Source organism: Pongo abelii, chromosome X, assembly GCF_028885655.2.
Source record: "Pongo abelii isolate AG06213 chromosome X, NHGRI_mPonAbe1-v2.0_pri, whole genome shotgun sequence".
NCBI lineage: Eukaryota > Metazoa > Chordata > Mammalia > Primates > Hominidae > Pongo > Pongo abelii.
The window spans coordinates 75,513,408-75,533,159 of record NC_072008.2 but is presented as its reverse complement, the minus strand read 5'-3'; the positions used below and the strand labels follow the sequence as shown (position 1 = coordinate 75,533,159).

At 35.5% G+C, this 19,752-nt stretch overlaps 1 protein-coding gene across 1 annotated transcript in view; it reads left to right on the top strand.

Moving 5' to 3' along the window:
* TEX11 (testis expressed 11) overlaps positions 1-19,752 on the top strand; it is a 377,626-nt gene that overhangs the window by 205,573 nt on the left and 152,301 nt on the right. Inside the window, exons 14-15 of the mRNA XM_024240693.3 lie at positions 15,856-16,007; positions 18,107-18,192. Of these exons, the coding sequence (XP_024096461.1) occupies positions 15,856-16,007; positions 18,107-18,192 (238 nt within the window). The remainder of the gene's footprint in view (positions 1-15,855; positions 16,008-18,106; positions 18,193-19,752) is intronic.

Here is a 19,752-nt window from a genome sequence, read left to right as displayed (position 1 = left end):
TAGAATAAAATCTAGCATTCAGTAGCACAATAGGGTGACTATAGTTAGTAATAGTTTATTGTATATTTCAAAACAACTAAAAGTGAAATTGGGACATTCACAACAAAAAGAAATGATAAATGCTTGAGGTGGTGGGTATCCCAATTACCCTGAATTGATCATTACACACTGTATGCTTGTGTCAAACTATTGTATGTACCCCATAAGTGTGTACACACTATGTACTTATAAAAATGTACATATTATGTACTTATAATAATAAAAAATAAAAATAAAAGGTAAATCTAAACAAGCTTCTTCAGAAATAAATAAATAAATAAATAAAAATTAACTATTCATCCAGTATAGAATAATTTTAAAATGTGGACTTCGGAGTCAGATTACATGTTTTCAAGTTCTTGTTCCTCCACTTTGCAGATGCTTAACCTTATGCAAATTATTTAAACTATATATGCTTCAGTTTACTATTCATGAATAGCACTTACCTGTTGGGGTTTTCTGAAGATTAAATAAGGAATGTAAAATTCCTGGCATATGATAAGCATTCAACACTTTAGCTGTTATCATTTCTGGAAAAGTATTAGAACTAATATAATAAACATAATATTTCATTCCAAGTTGAGCTGTATGTCTATGGAATAGAATTCAAATCCATCATTTTACATAAGGTTAGTATTCTTGGACATGATCATGCTGCATTTAGGTTCTTTAGCAGTTTTATCGGCACTTGTGAGCTATGTCTAAGAGTAAATTGCAAGACAGTTTTGCTAACACTGAGCCCATTTACAGGCATTAAAGTGATGATTGCTAAAACACCATTTAGCATGAGCAGTGAGTATATGTTAGCAAGAGGTGACATGTGGTATATTGGAACGAGTCCTTGCTACTAACTAAATGACCATGGGACCTCAGACAAGTCATTTAGCTTCTCAGGGCCAGTGACAAGCAGAATAATGGCCCCAAAGGGGCTTCCATGCCCTAATCTCTGGGGCTGTGAATATGTTACCTTGCATGGCAAAATTGATTCTGAATATGTAATTAAAGTCACTAACCAGTTGAATTTAAAATAGGGAGATCATCCTGGATTATCTAGGTAGCCCCAGTATAACCACACAAGCTCTTAAAAGCAGAAGAGGAATACAGAAAAAGTAGTCAGATAGATTCAAAGCACAAGAAGTATTTAGCACACCATTACTGGATCTGAAGAGAGAATGAACCATAAGCCAAGGAATACAAGTGGCCTCTAGGAGCTGACACAAATCCCAGCCAACAGCCAGCAAGGAAATGGGACCTCAGCCCTAGAACCTCACAGAAATGAATTTTGCCAATAGCCTGAATGAGCCTAGAAGTGGATTCTCCCCCAAAGCCTCCATATAAGAGCCCAGGATGGCCAGTATGTTGCCTTTGGCCTTGTGTGAGCCTAAGCCTGAATGGATTTCTGAGCTACAAAATTGGGAAATAATAAGTGAGTATTTTGGGGTTTTTTTGTTGTTTTTTTGTTGTTTGTTTGTTTGTTCGTTTGTTTTTGAGATAGAGTCTTGCTCTGGCACCTAGGCTAGAGTGCAGTGGCGTGATCTCTGCTCACTGCAGCCTTGACTTCCTGGGCTCAGGTGCCCCTTCCACCTCAGCCTTCTGAGTAGCTGGGACTACAGGCACACACCACCATACCCAGCTATTTTAAAATTTTTTTTGTAGAGACAGGGTCTCACTGTATTGCCCGGGCTGGTCTTGAGCTCCTGGGCTCAAGCGATCCTCCTGTCTTGGCCTCCCAAATTGTTAGAATTACAGACATGAGCCATCCACCTGGTGAGTTTTGTTTTAAATCACTAATTTTGTGGCAATGTTTTACAACAGCAATAGAAAACTAATATGAGGCCTTAGTTCCTTTTGTAAATGATGGGGTAGGAAGCAGTGTGGAGGAAGTTAGAATAAATAAACTTTAAGCTTCCTTCTGGCTCTAAACTCTGTGATTGCAAGATTCTTATTCAGCTGCTAGTTTGTGAGCTAAAGTCCAGCAACCATAAGTAGTATGGACACACACACACATGTACACACACATATATACATAAGCACTTTCAAGTATACATATGAATATGGCAAAGCTAAAGTTTTAGGGGACTCCATAGTGGCAGATCAACCAGATAGATATTGGAGTGGGTTTTGCAACTGCAAAGCAAATAGTTGCAACCAGGGTTAAGGTTCTTCAGGTAGAGCCTGAAACTAAGAATCAATGAAAAAGTGACTTTATATGTGCACAGTTTTCATACCCTGAAATGGAAAAATGATCATTATTATTAAACTAGAAGGTCAGTGATGTCTGTATTTGCATTATAACAATTTACAGTTCTTATTATTTTAAAGAATCAATTATGTACCCCATATTTCCAATACATAGTGAATTCTCACAATTTGCTATATTTGGCAAACATACTCTTTGTTTTCTATGAAACTAACTCCAAGGAGCTGAGATTCCAGTAAAACCTGGAAATGAATAGTACATTCCTTAGAGATGTAAACCTCTTTAGAGCAATCTCCAGGGTTCTCTATGCAAGTTGACACTAAATTTATAATGATAATTCTAGCTGGCCTTCCCACCCACCTCTAGCAATTATGCAAAGAAATGCCCAATTTTATGTTATATTGTTGTTTTTTAAAACAGCTTTATGAAGGTGTAATCAACCTACAGTTAAATGCATATATTTGGAATAAGTGTACAATAAGCTTTGATTACACATACATACTTATGAACCCATTATCGCAATCAGGATAATAAACATATTTACCACCCCCAAAAGATTCCTTGTGGTCTTTTGTAATCTCTCCCTACCTCTCCTTCATCAGACAGCCATTGATCACTGAATGTCACTATAGCTTTGTTTGTATTTTCTAGATTTTTATATAAATGAAATTGAGTATACTTTTTAGTCTGGCTTCTTTAATTCAGTATAATTCCCTGAGGTCCACCTATGTTGTTGCATATATCTATATAAGTTTATACTTTTTTATTGCTGAGTAGTAGTCTGTTGAATGGATAGCCTACAATTTGTTTATCTATTCAGCTGTTCATAGACATTTTGATTGTTTTCAGTTTTGGGACATTACAAATAAAGCTGCTGTGAGCATTCACGTGTGTCTCTTTGTATGGACATTTGCTTTCATTTCTTTTGGTAAATACATAGAATTGAAAAGTCTGGTTTGGACGGTAGGTAGTGCTATGGTTTGGATATGGTTTGTCCCCAGCAAAATTCATGTTTAAATTTGTTCTCCAATGTGGCAGTGTTAGGACTTGGGAGGCGTTTGGGTCATGGAGGTCATGAATAACTTGGGGCTGTTCTTGCAGTAGTGAGTGAGTTCTTGTTCCAAGAGGCTGGATGAGTTCTTATAGGGATGAATCAGTTCCGAGGAGAGTGGGTTGTTATAAAGCCAGGATATCACTTGGGTTTTACCTATTTGCTCCTATCTGCTTCCCCTTTGAACTTTCTCCACCAAGTTATGATGCAGCACAAAAGCCCTCATTAGAAGTCAGGGCCACACTATCATACTAGAACTGTGAGCTAAATAAACTTTTCTTTATAAATTACACAGCCTCAGGTATTCTGTTACAGCAACACAAAATAGACTAATACAGTACTATGTATTTAAATTTTCAAGAAATTGCCAAGCTTTTCCAAAGTAGTTACAACATTCATTTAACATTCCTACCAGCAATGTTTGAGAGTTTCAGTTTCTCCACATCCTGACCCCCACATTTGGTATAGTCAGCCTTTTAAATAGGTATGATGTCTCATTGTGGCTTTAATTTGCACTTTTATAATGACTAATAATGTTGAGCATTTTTTTCATTTGCTTTTCATATGTGTATCCCTTTTTGTGAAATGCCTGTTCAAATCTTTTGCCCTGTTTTGTTTGTTTGTTTGTTTGTTTTGTTTTAAGTATTGAGTTAGAAACTCCTTTCAGGCCAGGCACGGTGGCTCACGCCTGTAATAGCAGCACTTTGGGAGGCCAGCGTGGGCAGATCACGAGGTCAAGAGGTTGAGACCATCCTGGCCAACGTGGTGAAACCTCGTCTGTACTAAAAATACAAAAATTAGCTGGGCATGGTGGTGCGCACCGGTAGTCCCAGCTACTCAGGAGGCTGAGGCAGGAGAATCGCTTGAACCCGGGAGGTGGAGGTTGCAGTGAGCCAAGATTGCACCACTGCACTCCAGCCTGGCAACAGAGTGAGACTCCATCTCACAAAAAAAAAAAAAAAAAAAAAAAAGAAAAGAAAAATGAAACTCTTTTCAATATTTGGGTTTTTTTTTTAACTTTTATTTTAGGTTCAGAAGTACATGTGCAGGTTTGTTATACAGGAAAACTTCCTTTCAATATTTTGTAAACAAGATCCTTTTTCAACTTTATTGAAGTATAATTGAAGAATAGTATACAGTTAAGGTGAACAATATATTTTGATATATGTATACATTGTGAAATGATTACCACAATGAGGCTAATTAACATATCCATCACCTCACATAGTTACTTCTTTGTGTGGTAAGAATACTTAAGATCCACTCTTAACATATCCATCACCTCACATAGTTACTTCTTTGTGTGGTAAGAATACTTAAGATCCACTCTCTTAGCAAATTTCAGTACATAATATATTATTGTTAACTATAGTCACCATGCTGTACATTAGGTCACCAGAACCTATCCATCTTGCATAACTGCAAGTTTGTACCCTTTAACTAAAATCTTCCTACCCACCCCTCACCCCAACCCTGCCACTACTACCCTTGGTGACCACCATTCTACCTTGTTTCAATGAGTTTGACTTTTTGAGAGACCACATGTAAGTGAAATCATGCAGTATTTGTTGTTCTGTGTCTGGCTTATTTAACTTAACATAACATCCCTACAGGTTCATCCATGTTTTTGTAAATGAGGGAATTTCTTTCTTTTTAAGGATGAATAATATTGCATTGTATATAAATATATACCACATTTTCTAAACCATTAACCACTAATCATCAAGGAAATACAAATCAAAACCACATGAGATATCACCTCACACCTATTAGGATAGATAGTTTTTTTAAGAAAAGATAACAAGTGTTGGCAAGGATGTAGAAAAGTTGGAATTTTTTTTTTTTTTTTGAGATGGAGTTTTGCTCTTGTTGCCCAAGCTAGAGTGCAATGGCGCAATCTTTGCTCACTGCAATCTCCTTCTCCCGGGTTCAAGTGATTCTCCTGCCTCCGCCTCCCAAGTAGCTGGGATTATAGGTGGGCACCACCATGCCCAGCTAATTTGTTTGTATTTAGTAGAGACGGGGTTTCACCATATTATTCAGGCTGGTCTTGAACTCCTGACCTCAAGTGATCCACCTGCCTCAGCCTCCCAAAGTGCTGGGATTACAGGCGTGTGCCACTGTGCCCTGCCAGAAGTTGGAATTTTTGTACAGTGCTGGTGGGAATGTAAAATGGTAGAACCCCTGTGGAAAACAGTATGGCAGTTTCTCAAAAAATTAAAGATAGAACTACCATATGATCCAGGAATTCTACTTTTGGGTATATACCCCAAAGAACTGAAAGTAGGATCTGAAAGAGATATCTTCACTCCCATGTTCATTACAGCATTATTCATATTTACTAAAATGTGGAAGGCAACCCAAGTGTCTATTAGTGGATGAATGGGTAAGCAAAATGTGATATATATATATAGATATATATATATAGATATATAGATATATATAGATAGATATATAGATATATAGATATATAGATAGATATATAGATATATAGATATATAGATAGATATATAGATATATAGATATATATAGATATATAGATATATATAGATATATATAGATATATAGATATATATAGATATATATAGATATATAGATATATAGATATATATAGATATATATAGATATATATAGATATATAGATATATATAGATATATATAGATATATAGATATATATAGATATATAGAGATATATAGAGATATATATATAGATATATAGATATACACACATAAACATATACAGATACATATATATGATGGAATATTATTCAACCTTAAAAAGAAGGAAATCCTACTATTTGTGACAGCATGGATGAACCTGGAGGACATTTTGTTAAGTGAAATAAGCTAGTCACAAGACAAATACTGTGTGATTCCACTTCTGTGAGGTATCTAAAATAGTAAAACTAATAGAAACAGAATAGAATGGTGGTTACTAGGGGCTGGGAGGTGGGGGAGAGGGGGTATTATTGCTCAATAAGTATAAAGTTTCAGTTACGTGATATGAAAAAGTTCTAGAGATCTGTACAATGTAGTGCCTGCAGCTAACAATAAAGTATTGTGCACTCAAAATTGTGTTAAGAGGGTAGATATCATGTTAAGAATTCTTACACCAAAAAACAAAACAAAAAAAGCACAAAGAGACCCAAGGGAGCTTTTGGAGGTGACGGATATATTTATTACATTGATTGTGGTGATATCTTGAGTGTGCACATATGTCAAACTCATCAAATTGTATACATTAAACATGTGCAGTGTGTATTGTATATCAACTATACCACAATAAAAATAAAAAATATAGCCACTCCTACTTTTGATTAATGGTTTCATGGTATATTTTTTTCCAAATTTTTATTTTCAACCCTCCTATATCAGTTTTTTTGAAGTAAGTTTCTCGTACACACTCTACAGTTAGGACATGTTTGGGACTTTCCCCTACCTTTTTGAAATATAATTGACAATTAAAAATTGTGTATATTTAATGTGATGTTTTGATATACCTACATATTGTGAAATGATTACCACAACCAAGCTAATTAACATATCCATCACTTCATAGTTATCTTTTTTTATAGAGAGGATACTTGAGATCTGTTCTAGCAAATTTCAAGTATGTAATACATTATTATTAACTATAGTCGCCATGCTGTACATTAAGTCTCCAGAACTTAATCTATTTTTAACTTAAAGTGTGTATCCTTTGACCAGCATCTCCACCATTCCCCCACCCACGAAACTCTGATAACCACCATTCTATTATCTATTACTGTGAGTTTAAACTTTTTTTTAGCCTTCACATATTAGTGAGATCATGTAGTATTTGTTTTTCCGTGTCTGACGTATTTCACTTAGCATAGTGTCCTCCACGTTTATTCACTTTGTTGCACATCACAGGCTTCTCTCATTTGAAGGCTGAATAATATTCCATTGTATGTATATACATCACATTTTACTTATCCATTCATCTATCAATGGACACTTGAGTTACTTCCACATTTTAGCACATGTGAATAATGCTATGAATATGAGTGTACAAATATCTGTTCAAGACCCTGCTTTCAATTATTTTGGATATGTACCCAGAAGTGAAATTGCTGTGTCATATGGTAGTTCTATTTTTAATTTTTTTTGAGAAACTGCCATATTATTTTCCATAGTGGCTGTACCATTTTACATTCCCACCAGCAGTGCACAAGAGTTCCAATTTCTTCACATCCTCACCAACACTTATCTTTTGACTTTTTCACAATAGCCATCCTAACAGGTGGTTTTCATTTGCATCTCCCTGATGGTTGGTGATTTTGAGCATCTTTTTAATATCTTTTGGCTATTTGTATGTTTTCTTTGGGAAAATGTCTGTACAAGTTCTCTGCAGATTTTTAAATCAGGTTGTTTGATTTTTTTTCCCCTTGAGTTAAATGAGTTCCTTACATATTTTAGATATTAGCCTCTTATTGGATATATGGTTTGCAAATATTTTCTTCCATTCTGTAAGTTGCCTTTTCATTTTGCTGATTGTTTTCTTGGTGTATTTTTTTTAGTCTATGCTGCCAATTTCTTTCTTTTAATTGGCATATTTAGACCATTTACATTATTTGTAATTATTGATGTGTTACAGCTTAAGCTTGCCACTTAAATTTTTATTTTCTGATCTATATACACTTTTAAAACCTTTTTTAAAATATTTATTTATTAGAGACAGGGCCTCACTCTTAGCACCCAGGCTGGAGTGCAATTGTAGCTCACTGTAACCTCAGACTCCTGGACTCAAGTGATCTTCCTGCCTCAGCCTCCTGAGTAGCCAGGACTATAGGCACACACCACCACACTCAGCTAATTTCCTTTTTCTTTTTAATTTTTTTGTAGAGACAGGTGTCTTACTATGTTGCCCAGGCTCGTCCCGAACTCCTGGCCTCAACTGATCCTCCTGTCTTGGCCTCCCAAGGCACTGAAATTACAGGCGTGAACCATTGTATCTAACCTCTGCTTTATATTTTAGTTTACTTTTAGTTTTACAGAAAAGTTGAGAAGATAATACAAAGAGTTGCCATATACACTGTACACAGTTTCCCCTAGTATTGCCATCTTATATTACTATAGTACCTTTGTCATATGTAATAGACCAATATTGATACATCATTATTATTAACCTAAAATCAATCGTTAATTCTAATTTCCTTTGTTGTTACCTAATATCCTTTTTCTATTCCAGAATCTTACCTGTGATATCACATTACATTTAGTTGTCATATCTCCTTGGACTTCATTTGGCCATAGTAGTTTCTTAGATATACTTTTCTTTTTGATGATTTTGACAGTCTTGAGAATACCCATCAAGTATTTTGTAGGATACCTATGTATTAGATTTTTTCTGATATTTTTCTCGTGATTAGACTGGGGTTATGGGTTTGGGGAGGAAGATCACTCAGATAAAGTACCATTTTCATTACATCGTTATCAAGGGTATATACTGTCAATATGATTTATGTATGTTGATATTAACCTTGATTAGTTGGCTGAGTATTCATCAAGTGTTTACACCTTGAAGTTATCCGTTTTTCCTTTTTACATACTATATTCTTTGCAGTTGTGGAGTCATGCTCCCCTGCTTAAAGGCATAGTTATCTAGATAAATTATTTCGAATTCTTCTACATGGGAAATTTGTCTCTTCTCCCTAATTCATTAATTTGTTCAACCATTTTTATATCAATACAGACTTGGGAATATGTATTTGATTCTTTAGGTTATAATCCAATACTACATTTTTGTTGTTCAGATTGTTTTAGCTTTGGCCATTGGGAGCTCTTTTAGTTGACTCCTGCACCCTTTTGACATACCCCAATCAATGTGGGTGGTTTTGTTTTTTTTAAGCAATTCCTTTCTTTCTGACAATACAGAATGTTCTAGGTTCATCTTGTACATTTCTTGCCCCAATCCTGGAATCAACCATTTCTCCTAGGAGGTCTAGTTCCTCTCACTGGCAAAGTATATTAGTAACCAAGATCTGAATGTTAGTTGTGCTTGTTGCTACTGGGGTGTCATTTCTTCTAGGCCTTATTAGTTGACAGAGCAAAGAAAATATATGTGTGTATACTAATCTGAGTATATAGACATATATATACAAATATTTTGGTATGTAAACATCTGTATCTATATTAAGTTAAACATAAGTTATTACTGATGTTTCCTATTCTAATTCATTAGCACTTAGATCATTCTAGCCTTGCTTGCAGATTACCCTTGCTTATCTGTTCCCAATCCAACAGTGGGAAACCTGGCTCTTACCATCCATCATTCATTTACTTAATTTTTTAATTGTTCAATTTTAGTGTACATGTATAGCAGTATCAGAATTGTTCACCTGTACCCTCATGAGAAACAACTTTGTCAACTAGAGTACAGTGCTTACGTGCAGTTCTTTTTGCCTTTATTCTTACAGACTCTACTTATTTCCAGAGTTACTTAGGTCAGTATCTAGTCCTCCTATTTCCTTTAGTGAAGTTGTTCCACACATTTGTTAGAGTCTCTTGTCACAGTCTCTATTATATCTGAGGATTCCCCCAACCTCCCAAATTATATATATATATATAAAATATCAAATTATATATAATATATATAATACCTAGTTATATATAATTATATATATAATTTGTATGCATTGAGATTGACTTGTTGTATGGTAAAGTCCTGTGGATTTTGACATGCATAATGACACGTATCTGCTATTATAGCATCACACATAGTATTTTCACTATCCTAAAAATCCTCTGTGCCTCACCTCTTCATCTTCCTGAGATGCTGGCAACCACATCTTTTCACTCTCTATTTTTCTTACTGGCCCTTCTTTTTGCTTTTGTGCCATTTCTGCAATGTCACATAATTGGAATCATTCAGTATGTAGTCTTTTTAGATTGGCTTCTTCCACTTAGCAATATGAATTTCAGGTTCCTCTATGTCTTTTTTGTGACTGATAGCTCATCTCTTTGTTTATCTATTTACCTATTGGAGGACATCTTGGTTGCTTCCTGTGTTTGGTGATTATCAATAAAGTTGCTGCAAACATTCACATGAAGATTTTTGAGTAGATCTAAGTTTTCAAATCAAGTGGGTAAATTCCTAGCAGTGAAATGGCTCCTGTAGGTAAGGTATCATTTCTGTTTCTGTGCATTCAAGATTTTTTTCTTTGTCTTCTGGTGGAATTTGACTATGACATGTCTTAGGATGGAATTTCTTTGGATTTATCATGTTTGGAGTTTGCACCGCTCTTTGAATCTCTAGGTTTATGTTTTTTCCCAAATATTTGAGACATTATTTCTTTGAATATTTATTTGTTATGCCCTACCTTTCTTCTCCTCTTCCAGGGTTCTGATGACATAATGTACATTTTTTGTTGTCTGACAGGTCGCTGAGGCTCCATGCAGTTTTTTTTTTTTTCAGTCTGTTTTCTCTCTGTTGTTCAGATTAGGTAATTTCTACTTTTTTATTTTTCCTCCTTCCTTCCTTCCTTCCTTCCTTTTCTTTCTTTTTCTTCCTTTCTTTCCTTTCTTTCTTTTCTTTGAAACAAGGTCTCTGTTGCCCAGGCTGGAGTGCAGTGGCATAATCATAGCTCACTGCAGCCTCAAACACATGGACTCAAGCAGTCCTCCCACTTCAGCCTGCCAAGTAGCTGGGATTACAGGCACCAACCACTGCACCTAGCTCTACTTTATTTCAAATTCACTTATTCTTTCCTTTGTCCTCTCCATTCTGCTGTAAGCTCATCTGTTGAGTTATTTTTAAGATTTTGATTATTGTATATACTAGCTTTCTGAGTATTGTAACAAATTACCACAAATGGGATGACTTAAAACAACAGAAATTTATTCTCTCACAATTTTGGAGGCCAGAAGTCCAAAATCAAGGTATTTGTTGGCTTTTTTTTTAGATTAAAAAGACTTAGATATTTTAATCAATTGAAATGTATGAATCTTACTCAGATCCTGAGTCAAACACTTAAAATCAATAATGTATGAGACAGTTACATAAATGTGAACAGTAATTAAATACTTAAGAATATTGAGGATATCTTGTTAAGTTTTAAACTGTGATGATAGTATTATGTTTATGATTTTTACAAAAAATAGTTTCTCTCTTTAAGAGATAGATAATTAAAATACTTGGAAGTGGATTAATGGGATGTCTCAAATTTACTTCAAAAGCATGAGTGTGTGTGTGTGCGTGTGTGTCTGTGTGTGTGAATGAGGTGGAAAGATGGGTTAAATAAAATTGGCTTTGATGTTGTTACAGCCTGATAATGATGTGCAGGTTCATTACATTATTTTCTCCACTTTGGTATATATTTGAAATTTGTGTAGCAGAGAGTTAAGGAAATACTTATTGATTCAAAGTAAACCGATCTAATCATAACCCTTGTAAATGGATGTCTACCTATGTGTAAATAAGGTACTTCTTTTTTTTTAACCATGGGTCTCTTTTTATTAAGGCGAGATCTCTTGCAACCAGTGTTTCATGAAAAGAGTTGCCAGATAAAATACAAGACTCGGTTAATTTGAAATTTCAGATAAACAATGTCTAGTATTTTAGAATAAGTACATCCCAACTATTGCACTCGACACACTAATACTAAAAAAATAATTTTTGTTTATCTGAAATTCTAATTTTACTGGGGCATTCTGTTTTTTTTTGTTTGTTTACTTTAAGTTCTGGATACATGTGCAGAACGTTCAGGTTTGTTACATAGGCATATGTGTGCCATGGTGGTTTGCTGCACCTATCAACGGGTCACCTAGGTTTTAAGCCCCACATGCATTAACTATTTGTCCTGTTGCTCTCCTTCCCCTCACCCTCACCTCCCGACAGGCTCCAGAGTGTGTTGTTCCTCTCCCTGTCTCCATATGTTCTCATTGTTCAACTCCCACTTATGAGTGAGAACATGTGGTGTTTGGTTTTTGGTTCCTGTGTTAGTTTGCTGAGATGATGGCTTGCAGCTTAATCCATGTCCCTGCAAAAGACATGATCTCATTCCTTTTTATGGCCGCGTAGTATTCCATGGTGTATATGTACCACATTTTCTTTATCCAGTCTATCATTGATGGGCATTTGGGTTGGTTCCATGTCTTTGCTGTTGTGAATAGTGCTGCAATAAACATACGTGTGCATATATCTTTATAACAGAATGATTTATATTCCTTGGGTATATACCCAGTAATGGAATTGCTGGGTCAAATGGCATTTCTGATTTTAGATCCTTGAAGAATCACCACACTGTCTTCCACAATGGTTGAACAAAAGCTGAAATTGACAAATGGGGTATAATTAAACTGAAGAGCTTCTGCACAGCAAAAGAAACTATCATCAGAGTGAGCAGGCAACCTACAGAATGAGAAAAAAATTTTGCAATCTACCCATCTGACAAAGGTCTAATATGCAGAATTTACAAAGAACTTAAATTTACAAGAAAAAAAAAACAACAACCTCATCAAAAAGTGGGCAACGAATATGAACAGACACTTCTCAAAAGAAGACATTTATGTGGCCAACAAACATATGGAAAAAAGCTCAACATTACTGATCGTCAGAGAAATGCAAATCAAAACCACAATTAGATACCATCTCACACCAGTCAGAATGGCAATTATTAAAAAGTCAAAAAACAACAGATGCTGGCGAGGCTATGGAGAAATAGGAACACTTACACTGTTGATGGGAATGTAAATTAGTTTGACTTTTCATTTTATTGAAGTTTTCTTTGCAGTGCAGAAGCTTTTTAGTTTGACATAGTCACATTTGTTTGTTTTTGCTTTAAAAATTTTTTTGCCTTTGCTTTTGGTGTTCTATACAAAAAATCCTTGCCAAGGCCAATTTCAAAGAGCTTCTTCCCTATTTTTTTCTTCTAGGAGTTCTGCAGTTTCAAGTCTTACATTTAAGTTTTTAATGCATTTTCTGTTGATTTGTGTGTGTGCCATAGGATGTGTTCAATTTATTCTTTTGCAGGTGGATGTCCAGTTGTCCAAACACATTTTTTTTTGAGACAGAGTCTCACTCCATCACCCAAGCTAGAGTGTAGTGGCATGATCTTGGCTCACTGCAACCTGTGCCTTCTGGGTTCAAGTGATTCTTGTGCCTCAGCCCTCCCCACGTAGCTGGAATTACAGGCATGTGCCACCACATCCAGCTAATTTTTGTATTTTTAGTAGAGATGGGGTTTTGCCACATTGGCCAGGCTGGTCTCAAACTCCTGGCCCCAAGTGATCCACCAACCTCGGCCTTCTGAAGTGCTGGGATTACAGGAGTGAGCCACTGCACCCAGCCCAAGCACAAAAGAGACTGTGCTTTTTCCATGGTGTATTCTGGGCACGTTTGTCAAATACTAGTTGGCTATATATACTTGGTTTTTTTGGGTTTTTTTCTGGGCTCTCGATTCTGTTCCATTGGTCTATGTGTCTGTTTTTATGCCAGTACCATACTGCTTTGATTACTACAGCTTTGTAGTATAATTTGAAATCAGAAAGCGTGATGCCTCCAATTTTGTTTTTGTTTTTAAGGTTGCTTTGGCACAGAGTCTTTTGTGGTTCCATACGAATTTTAATATTAGTTTTTCTATTTCTGAGAAAAATGCCATTGGACTTAAGATAGGGATTTCCTTGCATTTGTAGATCACTTTGAGTAGTGTGGACATTTTAATAATACTGATTCTTTCAATCAATGAACACAGGATATCTTTCCATTTTATTTTTGTTTTCTTCAATTTCATCAATGTTTTATAGTTTTCAGTGTACAGATGTTTCACCTACTTGGTTACTTTTATTCATATATATATATATATATATATATATATATATTTGAGATGGAGTCTCACTCACTCTGTCACCCAGGCTGGAGATCTCAGCTCACTGCAACCTCCACCTCCTGGGTTCAAGTGATTCGCCTGCCTCAGCCTCCTGAGTAGCTGAGATTACAGGCACGTGCCACCATGCCCAGCTAATTTTTGCATTTTTAGCAGAGACAGGGTTTCACCATGTTGGCCAGTCTGTTCTCGAACTCCTGACCTCAAGTGATCCACCCTCCTCAGCCTCTCAAAGTGCTGGAATTACAGGTGTGAGCCACTGTGCCCAACTATTTTATATATTTTTGATGCTATTGTAAATAGGATTGTTTTCTTGATTTCCTTTTTGGATATTTTATTGGTGGCACAAAGAAACGCTTCTGGGTTTTGTACGTTGATTTTGTAACCTGCAACTTTACTGAAGTAATTTATTAGTTCTTAGAGTTCTTTGGTGGAGTCTTTAGAGTCTTCTGTATATAGGATCACTTGGTCCCATGGAAACAGTTTTTTAGCTCTTCCATTTGGGTCTTTGATCCATTTTGAATTAATTTTTGTATATGATATAAGAATCCAATTTCATTCATTTGCATGTGGAAATCCTGTTTTCCTAGCACCATTTGCTGAAAGGACTGTCCTATCACTATTAAATGGTCCTGGCACCTTTGTCACAAATAATTTGATGATATATGTCAAGATTTATTTCTGCGTTCTCTATTCCATTCCATTGGTCTGTATGTCTATCTTTACGCCAGTTCCACACATTTTCATTACTATGGCTTTGTAATAAGTTTTGAAATCAGAAAGTACAAATCCTCTAATTTTGCTCTTTGTTTTCAAGTTTGTTTAGGGCTTTTGGGGTCCCTTGAGAAAAGTCCATATTAATTTTAGGATGGATTTTTTCCATTTCTGCAAAATACATCATTGGGATTTTGGGGTTTTTTTGAGACAGGGTCTCAGTCTGTCGCCCAGGCTGGAGTGCAGTAGCCCGATCACAGCTCACTGCAGCCTTGACCTCCCAGGGTCAGGCAGTCCTCCCACTTCAGCCTTGCTAGTAGCTGAGACTACAAACATACGCCATCACAGCTGCCAATTTTTTGTAGAGACAGGGTTTTGCCATCTTGCCCAAGCTAGTCTCAAACTCCTAGGCTCAAGCAGTCTGCCCACCTCAGCCTCTCAAAGCACTGGGATTACAGGCGTGAACCACCACACCTGGCCTGGGATTTTAATAGGGATAAATATCTGTAAATCTGTAGATCACTTTGGGAATATCAACACGTTAACAATATTTAGTCTTCCAACCTGTGAACTGTTTACATTTTTAAATAGAAGATACTAGTGTATTATTTGTGTAATCAAACATAAACAAGTTTTTAGAAAGAGGTTTTGGCTGAGGAACTAGTAAATTTCTCATTTCTTTTCATGTAACTTCACTGGATCTCAGTAACCAATTTTTAAAGCTTGCAATCAGTTCTGGGAAAAACATAACTTAGATATTAGGAGAGAAATGATTATCTGACTATAGGTGTTAATAGAAAATGTTTATGGCTTAATAAACTGAAATTAAATTAAATCATGTAATATTGACAAATTAAGCTTATTTAGACATTTAATAACATTACCTGAGTTCAGATATGCTTTTATGTGGCTTATTTTGCTCACACTGAAATACATTTTAGTCCCATTGATCAATAACCAGTTTTTCTATTCACATTGCTTAAAATTGTGTCTCATTGTACAGAGAATCTGTTGGGTTTCATTTCCTGACGATTATTCATGAACGTTTTAAGTCATCAGAAAATATTGGAAAAGTTCTGATACTCTATATTGACATGCTGTTACAAAGGAAGGAAGAACTGCTTGCCAAGGAGAAGATTGAAGAAATCTTTTTAGGTCAGTAGGATTTTCGCAAGTGTTTTAGAAATGTATTAATTTGTGTATAATTCTTAGATGTCAGAGTAATAGCAAAATACTCAAGTCAATGGATTTCTTCCACTTCCTTTTCTCCTTCCTCCCTAATGGTCTTTTAACAGTAACACCTCACCTGTCCACATCCCACAAATTGGGCAAGTGGAATGAGAAACTAAGCAAAAATAAGAAAACATCATTGAAAACAGACAAACTTCTGAGCTTAAAGCTCACATGTGGTGGAATATTGTGAGGTTACAAGCCTAATTTAATATCTCTAGTTTGATCTCAATTTAGCTGTGTACCTTTGAACAAGTCAAAGGACCTTGAATTTTTTTTCAACTATAAAATGATGATTGTGAACTAAACTCCTGGTTTCTAACTTCTTTTCAGCAGCAGCATCCTTTTGTGATGCAATCTTATATGAACCCCACCCTGAATGAAATAGATTAGAGTTTTTCTGGTTAAAGCAGAGATGTAGAGCCAAATCTGCTCAGCATTCCCCTAATCCTCTGCCTCCCTGCAGAACTTCTGTACCCTGAAGAACACAGATAGTATGATCCCTTTCTTAGAAAATTCTCTTCACCACCTCGTCCTTCCAACTAAATGCATGTAGAGATATAATTGGAGTGGTAGTCACTAAATGTTAACTCTGGGGTTTATTCTGAATGGTGGCATTTTAGGTGATGTGTTGCTTTCTTCTAAATACCATATTGTTTGAATTTTTATAAGCACAAATCATGTTTCTATAAAAACAAAGTCATTAATTTTTTAAAGGAAGTCATCTGACTAGATGATCTCTAAGAACCATATTTTACTGATAACACCCTCCCTCCAGGCATTTACCAATTATTTTTAGACCCAGTTTTGATAAACTTGGTTATCCGGTTTTCCTACTCTTAGCATTTTAATGGTAGCACTTTGCAAATAGAGAAAAGGTTTAAAGGGAAATATACAGATAGCCTGACCATAGGGAGGAAAAAAACTCTACCAATTTTATAAAACAGATTCAAATTTTTTAATACAACAATCTGTACTGTATAACAACTCCCAAAGGCATCACTGTGATATATTAATAGTACAATAAAATAAAATAGTTGTTAATGTTGACCTCAAATTGTCAAGAAAAAGTTGAATTATGCTTAAGAAAACTAGGAAGTTTGTTTACTTTTTAGAAAATTTAAGAACTTTCATGAAAATATTCAGACTTTTTAAATTCAGAAGTGATTTTTATTTAAAGAAAGTAAACTGCCAGTTAACCAGAAAACTTGATTATACAGAATAACTCATTTTCCTAAAATTCCACTTAGACTGTTCTATTGTGACATCTAAGTTACACTTACACTCTCAAAGTATTATAATATTTCAAGTAGATACATTTAGTAGCTGTTTACTCTCATGTGAGTATTTTTAAGTAAGTCATGGAACAAACTACATTTGCTGACTGGGCTAGAGGGTCAGAGATTCCTAATGTTCTAGTCAAGACTTTTGTGGAAATTGATAGTTTATGCCAAAGGGCAGAAGAGGAGTGCAGAATTCTATTATAGTTTAGACTTTACCTTAATGTGCTAATGTATTTGAACTCTGTAAATGTCTAGACCAGAAACAATCAGCGCAAGTTAAGATTTAAAGTAATAAAGTTTATGCGTAAGCATGGTCTTAAAGTATTTTACAAAGGCTTTAAGGCATAATTGGCCTTTCTTGTGAACTTGATCTGATCTATTTAGTACATAATAGTATAAGCACTTCTTATTAATGATTTCTGGCATTGCTGTCTGCTCATTCACAATAACCTTATTAAGGCACCAGATGATGATCTAATTTGGAATGTGGAAAATCAGTTAAAAAGAGAGTAGGCTGGAAGACTATCACAGATTGATGGGAGAATTACTGTGATTCTAGCAAACTCTGATTGCATTATATTATCAGTTATGGTAGTAAACCTAAAATTGATGATGAAAACCTGTCTGAATTTTTTTGTGTGTAGCCATTACTTAAAGATTATAGGTTCTGAGTATAGTTAGCACTCTTTACTTAATGTAATAGACCTAGAAACTTATTTTCAGAGCTTTTTTTTTTTTCAGCTCACCAAACAGGAAGACAACTGACAGAAGAATTAATGAACTGGTTACACAACATTCTGTGGAGAAAAGCTGCCAGTAGTTTTGAGGTTTGAGAATAATCTCTTTTTCATTCTTTATATTATTTCTCCACTGCAACAAAAAATAGTGCATTCACTATAAAAATAAAAGAGCATCAAATACTTTAATAATCTCTGTCTGTTTAGATACCATATATTTATTAAATATTCACAATAGAGTGTTAATGAGCATTGTGCAAGAGTTTATTAAAAATAATAAGACATGATTCCTCTCCATTGAGAGCTTACAGTGTAGGGAAATGTCATCGCTGATATTAAGATATAAGAATGTAATTTTTTTTAACATGAGGGCTGAGAAAGAGTTTTATTCCCTTTAAAAACTTATGGTGTAATAAAAAAATGGAAAAAAAAAACCATTACAAGACAACTCAGGTTTCCTGTAACCTAAAGATAAGTTTTTTTTAAAGCAAAGAACAATCGTTTATACTTTTGCTATATTTCCTTCTAATCTTTGTGTATTATACATTTGTGTCCCTGTGTATATAAATCAAATGGGACGTACCATTAAAAAAAAAGTTGTGTTTGCTTCCACTTGCAATTAATATGTAGTAACAGGGACTGTTTTATGTCCCTTCTTGAACAACAAGTCCCTCTCCACAAAGGACAAGACAAAATAGACGAAAAGAAAAAAAAAAAAGGCTTTTATGACCCTGAACATCAGGCAATGAAGGAGAATGGTCCCTGGGAGATAAGAAATAAAGTGAGCATTGGCCGGGCGTGGTGGCTCACGCCTGTAATCCCAGCAATTTGGGAGGCTGAGGTGGGCAGATCACAAGGTCAGGAGATCGAGAACATCCTGGCTAACATGGTGAAAGCCCATCTCTACTAAAATACAGAAAATTAGCCGGGCTTGATGGCACACGTCTGTAGTGTCAGCTACTCAGGAGGCTGAGGCAGGGGAATTGCTTGAACCCGGGAGGCAGAGGTTGCAGTGAGCTGAGATCGCGCCGCTGCACTCCAGCTTGGCGACAAAGCAAGACTCCATCTCAAAAAAAAAAAAAAAAAAAAAAAAAAAAAGGAAAGAAAAGAAAGAAAGAAAGTGAGCATTACAATTGTGCAGCTTACTGCTTTGAGTTTCCAGGGTATAGCACAAGAAGGGGATCTGAAACAGAGCCTGGAAAGCATCCTGATTTGAGATGCAGCTGAGTCTGAGGAGACCAAGGCAGCCAGAATTTATAAGACAAAGTACTGAAGAGGACCACATAGCATAGATTAGGCATTGTAAAAGAAAAGATTGATAAACTTGAAGTCAGAGCAAAGAAGCTATTCAAAATTAAACACACTGAATAAAAGACTTAAAAGAGCTTCAGTGAAATGAGGGTCCTCTTCCAATGTTTAGCAGAGTTCTGATCAGGACATACATGAAGCAAAATTACCTGAAGCTAGGAGAATAACCATCTAAAAATATTAGAGGGAACAGTGCCTAGCACTCACATGGGGTTGAGAATAAGGCCTGTTCTTATCAGCCAGTCTGGAAAACCTCTAATTCATGAGGCATTGGGTAGAAAACTCAGAAGGGTCTTGTCTCAGAAGAGGGGAATAATTAGTCCTACACTAAGTCCTGCTCCA